Genomic DNA, 10,165 nt, shown 5'->3' on the forward strand with positions numbered 1-10,165 from the left:
TCTCCATATAGGCTGCTATCGCTACATTGCCCCACCGCTATTCAATGTGCATGAGGTGTTGAAAGCAATTTAGAAGCTGTCATTCAATTCCAAATATCACATTGATCTGTCGAATTTGTTTTCAAATCGGCATGGGGGGTATTTTATTTATTCATTATTTTACCAGGTAAGTTGACTGAGAACACGTTCTCATTTGCAGCAACGACCTGGGGAATAGTTACAGGGGAGAGGAGGGGGATGAATGAGCCAATTGCAAACTGGGGATTATTAGGTGACCGTGATGGTTTGAGGGCCAGATTGGGAATTTAGCCAGGACACCGGGGTTAACACCCCTACTCTTACAATTAGTGCCATGGGATCTTTAATGACCTCAGAGAGTCAGGACACCCATTTAACGTCCCATCCGAAAGACGGCACCCTACACAGGGCAGTGTCCCCAATCACTGCCCTGGGGCATTGGGTTATTTTTTTAGACCAGAGGAGGGGGGCCTCCTACTGGCCCTCCAACACCACTTCATACCATATATACCGGGGTATTTGGAAAAAGCCACGGGATAGTTTTTCAATATCGTCAAAAATATATTTTATTAGCATTCTGGTAATATTGACCTAATACAGCCCCACAGTGGAGGTGTCATAAAACCTAGCGGTCAAACAGAAAAATGGTTCCAATCGTTTTCCACCTTTTATTTTTCCCATAGGGGCTTTTACAAACACACATAAGGTCTAGCTTACCCTGGCGTGAAGTTCTGTTTCGGACAAGGTGACTTTTATAAATATTGTAGCACGCTCAAGGGTGTGGGGTTCCACGCCACCAAGTTCAATAACAAAACACCAGCAGCACAAATAAGGGAAATGGGGAGTTTATTAGAGATATTGGTACACTGGGGAATTCACCAATCACCTCACAGTCCACAAGCCGTTCTCGGTGTCCGTTCCGTTTTCCAGGGGTAATCCTCACACTCGGGTCCTCAGCCAATCCGGTCCGGTATACAAGGGGGTTGGTCCAACAGTCCAGGTCACAACAGGTAATCACACATAGTTCTCTCACTATTCATAACGCGCTTGGCTCTCTCCTACTCTGCCCCTTTGTGCAGGCTGCTTCCTCCTTTATCCCCAAGCACTCCCTGGCTTAACGACCTACAGCCTCACCTCGTTGGGGCAAAAAGTCCATATAAGGCTCGGGGGTGGAGCCAGCGACCTGCAAGATATCTCCCCTCAATTACCACTCCCCTCACCTCTCCCTGCCGTCTGCCACCCCTCCCCCCCCCAGCTCCGACCAGGAGGGAGGGGCGGTCCAGCTCCCTAGAGCATCCCTCCTGGAGAGGGCATCGGCATTTCCATGGGCTGCACCTGATCTGTGGACGACAGAGAAAGCAAAGGGCTGTAAGGATAGGAACCAGCGGGTGACCCGGGCGTTACTGTCCTTATTCTGTGACATCCAAACCAGTGGTGCATGGTTCATTACGAGGGTGAAGTGCCGTCCCAATAAGTAATAGCGCCTACTTGATCGCTAGACATTCTTTCTCCACTGTGGAATATCTTTGTTCCCGTGGCAACAGCTTCTGGCTAATGTACATGACTGGGTGTTCCTCACCTTCTTGGAGCTGTGATAGGATGACACCCACCCGTTTCGGATGCATCGGTCTGAACCACCAGTGGTTTGGAAAAGTCCGATGTCACCAGCACGGTTTCAGAACATAGTGCTCCCTTTAGGTCCTGAAAGGCTTTCTGTCTCCTCGGTCCACTTCACTTGGGCGGGCAGATGGCTCCTAGTCAGATCGGTCAGGCTGGCTACGGAGGCAAAGTGGGGAATAAATCTCCGGTAGTAACTAGTCAACCCCACAAACGTGCGTACCTGCTTCTTGGTGAGGGGGCGGGGCCAGTCCTGAATCGCCTCCACTTTCTTCACCTGGGGTTTGACACATCCCCTGCAGGCCGAGCCAACATTTCTTTGGATTTGTTGTTAGCCCCGCCTTACGTAAGGCCTGCACTACCGCGCTCACCTGGTTTAGATGGATCTCCCACTCACTCCCATGGACCACAATATCATCGATGTATGCCGCCACGTACTTCCAATGGGATCAGAGAACCCGGTCCATCAACCTCTGGAAGGTGGCCGGGGCCCCATGCAGGCCAAAGGGCTGCTTCTTATAATGGAACAGTCCATCCGGGGTGGCGAAAGGAGTGTTCTTCCGTGCCTCGGGAGCTAAGGGCATTTCCCAATAATCCTTTGTCAGGTCGAGCGTGTTGATAAATAGGGCTGTCCCTAGGCGTTCGATCAATTCATCAATTCGGGGCATGGGGTAGGCGTCAAACTTTGAAATTTTATTTACTTTTCTAAAATCATTACAGAATCGAATGGTGCCGTCTGGTTTTGGCACCAACACTATGGGGCTGCACCACTCACTATTCGACTCTTCGATTATATCAGCTTCCAACATTGTTTTTATCTTGGTCCTGACAGCCTCTCTCCTTGCTTCCGGTATGCGGTATGGGTCTCAACTTCACATTTTTCCTGGGTTCGGTGATGATGCTGTGCCAGATCGGTGTGTCCTGGTTCACTGGAGAACACATCCTGGTTTCGGCCGACCAACTCCCTCAACTCCTGCTTCTGGACTTGGCTCAGCTGCTCCTCCATTGTCACCTCTGCCGGCTCGGTCTCTGTGGAAGCCTTCTTCGGGGAAATAGAGTACATCACGTGCATTCCATTTCTTTAGCAGGTTCACATGGTAAATCTGGGTCAGATACATACGTCCCGGCTGTCCTGACCCTATAGTTGACTTCATCGGGCCAAAAACGTATATTCTGAGGTGGGGACCAACACCAACACTTTGTCTCCTGGCTGAAAGTCCCTTCACTGTGCCCATCTGTCTCTTGGGCCTCCTGGGCCTCCAGCATGTGTTCCCGTACCAGGGGCCACAGGGTTGCCATCCGATCTCTCATTTCTCCCATGTACTCCACCAAGGTTCAGTGGGGCGAACAAAGCTCCATCCCACCAAAACAGGCAAAACTTTTCAAACAGGGCATTATCCTCATTTTCACCATTATTATTCCAAACACATAGTGTGGAAATATATATAAAACACAGGAAAACCAATGTTTTTGACTGCACTGGGCCTTTAAAACCTAATTGATAAATGCGATTAGTTGAATTGGATAGCAGGGAGACCATTGTAACAAATCTCATCTCGCGTGAAGGGATAAGGGAATTGGAGATATGTCCCAAATGGCATCCGATTCCCTATGTAGTGCACTACTTTTGACAGGGCCCATAGTACTCTGGTCAAAAGTAGTGCATTACATAGGGAATAGGGTGCCAGTGTGTCAGTACTGGGAAGGAATTCCCTTCAAAGTATTAGGGCAGGGGAGAAAGGGCACTGTTAAAATGCAGTACATTGATTCCACATGGCTGAATACAATCAGAGAGGGACAATGGGAAAGTGTATTACTGAGAGTGCTCTGGACTGAGAGGGCTTTGGCTCTGGTGCTCACCAACCATAGCAGTCAAAGGAAGTAGATGTGAAAGTTTGCCCTCTATTGGCAGTCTGCCTGAAGAGACGCGTGATATAACTTCAGAGAACAGTAATGTAGCTGCAGGTGTATTATATTGCCCATTTCAATGGGATCACTGGTCAAGTAAGTACATGAGCGCACAAGTGGAGTATTATTACATTGATGTACTAAGTGCCTAAAGAGATAAATGTATGTGCATAGTGTTTCAAGATCTGTAATATAACTGTATGATTCTCACAGAAACATTTGAGAGCTTTCTATAAGTTAACTGACCAAAATTCCCCTAGGTATTTCTGAGATGAAAAACAATTTAAAACATTCTTTAAAAGCTGCTAGCGAGGTGAGGCAAGCAACTGGAAAGATTGCCAACACATAAATCCATCTGTAATCTATGAGCATGTTCAGCATGTTCTGAGAGGCATGTCAGTTGGATTTGAAGTGTACATGCAGGACTTGGAAGAAGAAGTGTCTGTCCCAAATGGCACCCTATTCCTTAATTAGTACAGTACTTTATAGCAGTGTCTTGATAGGTGTCAATTGAGAATCCAAACCAGATTTTCTTAAGAGGCGGTCCAAAAGGGAAAAATGCTTGTTCAAAGATCCTAGATGAAAAGTTTTGAAAATGAGAGGCTTTCATAATGTATCTCCAAAATGATTAATGATAATATCAGTGAAAATTACACTGACGAGCTACTTTCTTGGTGGCTAACTCCCATTTAAAAAAATAGCCTAGAGTTTTTACAGTGAAACATATGGATTGAGTTGATGAGAAAGAATGAGTGTGCCATGCATAGTCACCTGTAGGAAGAAGAGATGCTGAGTGATGTCCTGAACCAACTCCTCCTCTGCGTTCTCAGGGTAAAACTTGGCCAGGAAATTAAGGGTGATTGGTTCCTCCTTGGACACATCGTGGTCCAAAACCTGCAACAGAGACCAAAACAACATGGACAACTCAATTAGTCAGACAGTTTCTTGCCAGGCTCCTGACATCCCTAGAAGATGTATGGCTGGTGAAGAAGACTACATCTCGATTCAACTCACAGTGTTCACAAACAATGTAAGGGACACTGAGTACCAACCAGCACATCAATCTACTTCAGCAAGTCCATCTGTTGGTGAGATTTACCTTCTTGTCCATCTTGATCCAGGCTACAGTGTCTTTGACATCATACTGGAACCCGAAGAACCACGTCTCTCTCAGTCCCAGAGCCCGGCACACCAGATCAAAAAGATCTTTCCCCTTCCATTTGACCTGAAAAACAGGATAGCAGCGTGAATTGATATTAGGATAAATATGGGAATAGTCTCATGATGTGGGTGGAGTGAATGATTGACAGAGCAAATAGCATCTGCCGAGGGCAGTATGAAATAAAGCAGAGGGTAAGATAAGTCATAATAGTCATGATGAGAGTCATGAGAGGCGACAAATGCCTTTGCTCAGGCTGGACATAGACAGTCCATCTTTCATAAGCAGGGAGCCGCTAAAAGTATTTCTATAACCATTCAGCTCAAAGAGGCATATCAGATGCACGTTCATTCTCAATTAAAAATGCTTTAATCTCAGATTGTTTAACTTTAAAATGCACCAATAGAACTTTAACAGTACGCCAATTCAGGGCAAGAGAGAAAAGTGCCTAGGATATCAGCTCAATATGAGAAAGAAATTAAGGACAACTGAAGTACAGTCAAGGTCAATTTAATAATGTACTTCAAAAATGCAAACACTCAATAATTACTATTTATCAAGCATATCATTTATAAAATTATCATCCAGGCACAGACAGTAATCTAAGCAAACCTGCAATTGATGTTCTATAGGTCTGTGTTATTACCAATTTCCAACAGTGGTAGCGTTCAGGCTCCCTCACTTGTTAAGTACTGATGGCCTTTCCAAGTTATTATTATGATGCATTCTTAACATAGACTAAGGCCCAAGGCAATGTTAAGTTGACTGTTATGTTAGTCAATTGCACTACAGTGACTGAAAGGCAAAGGACTAAAAGTAATCTAGGCCTATTCTATACTGTACATCTGCATAGGTATTATCCTAAAGCCTATAATTTCTTCTTTAGTTGGATTCGAGAACAACATCTACATTTCATTACCCTCTTTTGGTTAATGGATTGTATTGAAGTGATCTTAAAAAGAGTAACACAGAGGTTATCTATCTGCATACTGTTGTTTCCTCTTGAGCCTAATATGAAGAAAATATCTTGCAGATTTTACACTGTGAATGATTCTTGCATTACATGGTTATTGTTTTTCAATTACATAGCCTACTAAGTTATTGCTATTACACAGGTAGTTTCAAATGATGTAGTTACTGTAGCCCAGTGTTTCCCAACTCCAGTCCTTGAGTAACCACAACAGCACACATTTTTGTTGTAGCCAAGACAAACTCACCTGATTCAACTCAATGAGGGCTTGATTATTAGTTTACAAGTTGAATCAGGTGTGCTTGTCCAGAATTGAGAAACAATGCTGTAGCCTATAGGGTCAAAGTAAAACAGGAGTGTCAGCTGTGTTTGAAACAGATTAAACTGACTGACACCTGTAGATTCTAGTGTGTCCCAAATGGCACCCTATTTCTTATGTAGTGTGCTACTTTTGATCAGGACCATCTGATCAAAAAGAATGCACTGCATAAGGAATATAGTGCCATTGGGACATAGTCTGAGGGATAGCCAAGAAGTTCAGGGTGATGTCATGCTGTTGAGTGAATAGAAGAAAACAATTTTATTTTACTAGGCAAGTCAGTTAGGAACAAATTCTTATTTACAATGACGGCCTACACCGGCCAAACCCAGACGACACTGGGCCAATTGTGCACTGCCCAATAGGACTCCCAATCACAGCCGGTTGTGATACAGCCTTGATTCGATCCAGGATGTCTGTAGTGATGCCTCAAACACTGAGACACAGTGCCTTAGACCGCTGCTCCACTTGGGAGCCCGCAAGCAACGACATTATTCATGTTCGTAGCAACTAGGCTACACATTGACACATACAGAAAGGGAGCACACACCTCACAACTGAATTCCATGTCTGCATCCATTGTGGTGATCCTGACATTGAAGTTCTTGGCTTGTTTTCTTCTCAGTGAGTTGAGTCCCATTTTAGCTGCTAAGGCACTTGCCATGTTGACAAACCCTTAATTTGTTTAGCTAGACTGACTATAGCGTTAGTTATTGCTAGTGTACAGGTATAATGTGACGACGTCGACAGGTGCACACAATGGCGTCATAACAAGAATATCATGTGCTTTCCCATTCTATTCGTAGTCTTTTTTAGAGGCTATTTATAATAGTCTAATAATAATAGACTCATTTACATACTTTATATCCAGTGTAATCACAGTTCTGCGAGTGGGGAACCTTAGGGTTGCGCCAAAACATTCGCAAGCTAACTTAGCTAATTTAGCTTTTTTAGCTATAACTTCAGCAAATTTACTATACCCAGATTTGTAAATCTAGATTGGTAAAATATATTCACTATGGCATTATCCAACACATTTTACTTCCAGTTGTGCTATTTGGATAGCTAATTGGCTTGATATAGCGAGTTAGATCGCCTAGCGAACTATCGGATGGGGAGCTTCACCTGTTTTGTAAACATACCCACGCGCTAACTCGTAAATTCGGTTGTTTCATACTCGGAAAACGGGTTCCCCGTTGAAACAGTAATTTCGTCCTAAAGTAAAGTATCCTCGCACTAATGGAAGGTGATGTATGTCTTCTGAAACCTTTTAATTACAATAACAAAAAATCTGAACCCTATTAGCATACAATGCTAGCAGCTAACTAACTTCCTCATTCATTGAGGGCGGTCCTAACATATCTAGCTGTAATCAGAGATAGAAGAGGAAGCGAGACACCCCACTCGCAATAGTTTTTTGGGGGGAGGGGGGGTCAATGTAAGCCAATTAATAACTAAGTAGACCAGACCCAGCTGCTATTGCGTTGGTGTCTACTGGAGATACACCCAATTAAGTAGACCAGAACTTACCATTTTTTTTCAATGGTTAATGACCTGAGTGACCAATCTTCATTTACTCACCATCTTTACTGTAATGTGAATATTCTTCTTTGGGTTGTAAAACTTGTGCATCCAGCGCCATCCTTTGGTTAGAAAATGCCAACAGATGAGAATGACATTGATCACACTGGTATTTTGTGGCCAACAGTGGGCAATATATGGGCAGTAACCGATGCTGAAAGCTTCAGACTCTTCTCAAGTAATAATGTGCTCAAAAACTCACATAATAAGTTGCATGGACTCACTGTGTGCAATAATAGTGTAACATGATGTTTGAATGACTACCTCATCTCTGTACCCCACACATACAATTATCTATAAAGTCCCTCAATTGAGCATTACATTTCAAACACGTATTCAACCACAAAGACCAGGGCACACCTATTGGTAGATTGATAAAGACACTTTGGATGGTCTATCAATACAAAGATAAAGGCATCCTTCCTAACTCAGTTGCCGGAGAGGAAGGAAACCACTCAGGGATTTCACCATGAGGCCAATTGTGACTTTGAAACAGTTACAGAGTTTAAAGGCTGTGATAGGAGAAATCTGAGGATAGATCAACAACATTGCAGTTACTCCACAATACTAACTGAATTGACAGAGTGAAAAGAAGTAAGTTTGTTCAGAATAAAATATTCAAAAAAATGTATTCTGTTTGCAACAAGGCACTAAAGTAATACTGCAAAACATTTTAATCAAAGCAATTCACTTTGTCCTGAAAACAAAGTGTTATGTTTGGGGCAAATCCAATACAACACATTACTGAGTACCACTCTTCATATTTTCAAGCATAGTAGTGGCTGGGGAGTTTTTCAAAATAAGAAATAAACAGAATGGAGCACAGGCAAACTCATAGAGGAAAACTTGGTTAAATCTGCTTTCCAACAGACACTAGGAGATTAATTCACCTTTCAGCAGGCTAAATTTACACTGGAGTTGATTACCAAGAAGACAGTGAATGTTCCTGAGTGGCCAAGTTACAGTTTTAACTTAAATCTGCTTGAAAATCTATGGCAATCCTTGAAAATGGTTGTCTAGCAATGATCAACAACCAATTTGACAGAGCTTGAACAATTTTGAAAAGAATAATGGGCAAATGTTGTACAATCCAGGTGTGCAATCTTAGAGCCTTATCCAGAAAGATTTAAAACTGTAATCGCTGCCAAAGGCGTGTGTGGGGTGTGAATACTTATGTAAATTAGATATTTCTGTATTTAGTTTCTGTATTTAATTTTCAAGAAATGTGTAAACATTTCTAAAAACATGTTTTTACTTTGTCATAATTGGGTATAGTGTGTCGATGGATGAGAAAAAAATGGATTTAATAAATTTTGAATTTCAGGCAGTATCACAACAAAATACGGAATATGTCAAGTGGTATGAATGCTTTATGAAAACACTGTAAGTGCGTGAATTGGACCATTTTTCTGTCTTGTTAATGTAGCACATGAGCTCATGGTGTGTGTGAAACTTACTCCTCAGCCTGAAGTGTTGCTACATGCACCGCCGAATTGTTAACTGACCGTTGGCACCGACTTTTAAGATGCTTCGGGAGGGCAGTCACCTTCAGGCCAATGATGGTCTTTTGAATGTCAACATTCTCACCATAAATACATTTAATATATTCTATCACAAAAATAAAAATTTGGTTGTGTTTATGAAGGTCTTAGGTAACAGAATATGAAATAAAAATGTATTTCAAAGAACTGTAGGCTATTTGGAAAAGATGGCGCCGATAGAGATGGCAGCTTCGCTTCTAGTCCTTAGGAAACTGTAACATAAAACTGTTTTTTATGTATTATTTCTTACATTGTTAGCCCAGAAAACCTTATCCTCTCTGCGCACCAAACCCATTAGCGGGATTAAATTCGACAACATACGGTGATCGCTACATAAATAGTCATATTAAACATTCATGAAAATACAAGTGTCTCACATGGGTCGAAAGCCTAGAATCTTGCTAATCCAACTGCGTTGTTAGATTTTTAAAAGGATTTACTGCGAAAGAATTACAATACAATTATCTGAGAACAAAGTCCCATAAAAAACAACTATTTCAAACAGCACAGGCGTAACAAGATCACAAATTGCAATATAATAAATTGTCTACCTTTGACGATCTTCCTCTGTTTGCAATCCCAATGCTCATTGTTACACAATGAATGGTCTTTTGTTTGATAAAATCCATTTTTATAGCCTAACACGAAACATTTTGTGAACAGCTTGTGTCGTGAATTCCGTCTCATTCCATTTTAGTCGACACATTCGATGTAAATACACACACTAAACGTGACTTTTCCAGTCCTGTTTGGTTTCATTGCAATCAACTGGTTTGTTTGTAACACAACCAAACCTGATGGGTCATTTTGCGGGATGTATTGACTGAAAGAAATCGATTTGAAGACAACAAGTATTGACATCATTGTGCACCAATGATATGACCGCTGTTTCGTTAATTGACTGTATTTTAACCCAATGACCACTGATCGTCTTGAAATCTAGCTGGTTAGATAGCCAATGAGCTGAGGTAAACGGCAATATGTAATGTTTATGTGTTGGAAGACCAACCCATGTAGTAAACTCCGTTGTAAAGAGGGTCATTCCGGAAGGA

The 10,165-nt window shown here is 42.3% G+C and overlaps 1 protein-coding gene across 1 annotated transcript in view; it reads right to left on the reverse strand.

Moving 5' to 3' along the window:
• nf2a (neurofibromin 2a (merlin)) overlaps window positions 1-7,361 on the reverse strand; it is a 58,919-nt gene extending 51,558 nt beyond the window's left edge. Inside the window, exons 1-3 of the mRNA XM_024418210.2 lie at window positions 6,542-7,361; window positions 4,643-4,768; window positions 4,315-4,437 (exon numbers count right to left, since the gene is read on the reverse strand). Of these exons, the coding sequence (XP_024273978.1) occupies window positions 4,315-4,437; window positions 4,643-4,768; window positions 6,542-6,655 (363 nt within the window). The 5' untranslated portion in view covers window positions 6,656-7,361. The remainder of the gene's footprint in view (window positions 1-4,314; window positions 4,438-4,642; window positions 4,769-6,541) is intronic.
• Window positions 7,362-10,165: the final 2,804 nt, after the last annotated feature.

This window comes from Oncorhynchus tshawytscha, linkage group LG04 (genome assembly GCF_018296145.1).
Source record: "Oncorhynchus tshawytscha isolate Ot180627B linkage group LG04, Otsh_v2.0, whole genome shotgun sequence".
Classification (NCBI taxonomy): domain Eukaryota; kingdom Metazoa; phylum Chordata; class Actinopteri; order Salmoniformes; family Salmonidae; genus Oncorhynchus; species Oncorhynchus tshawytscha.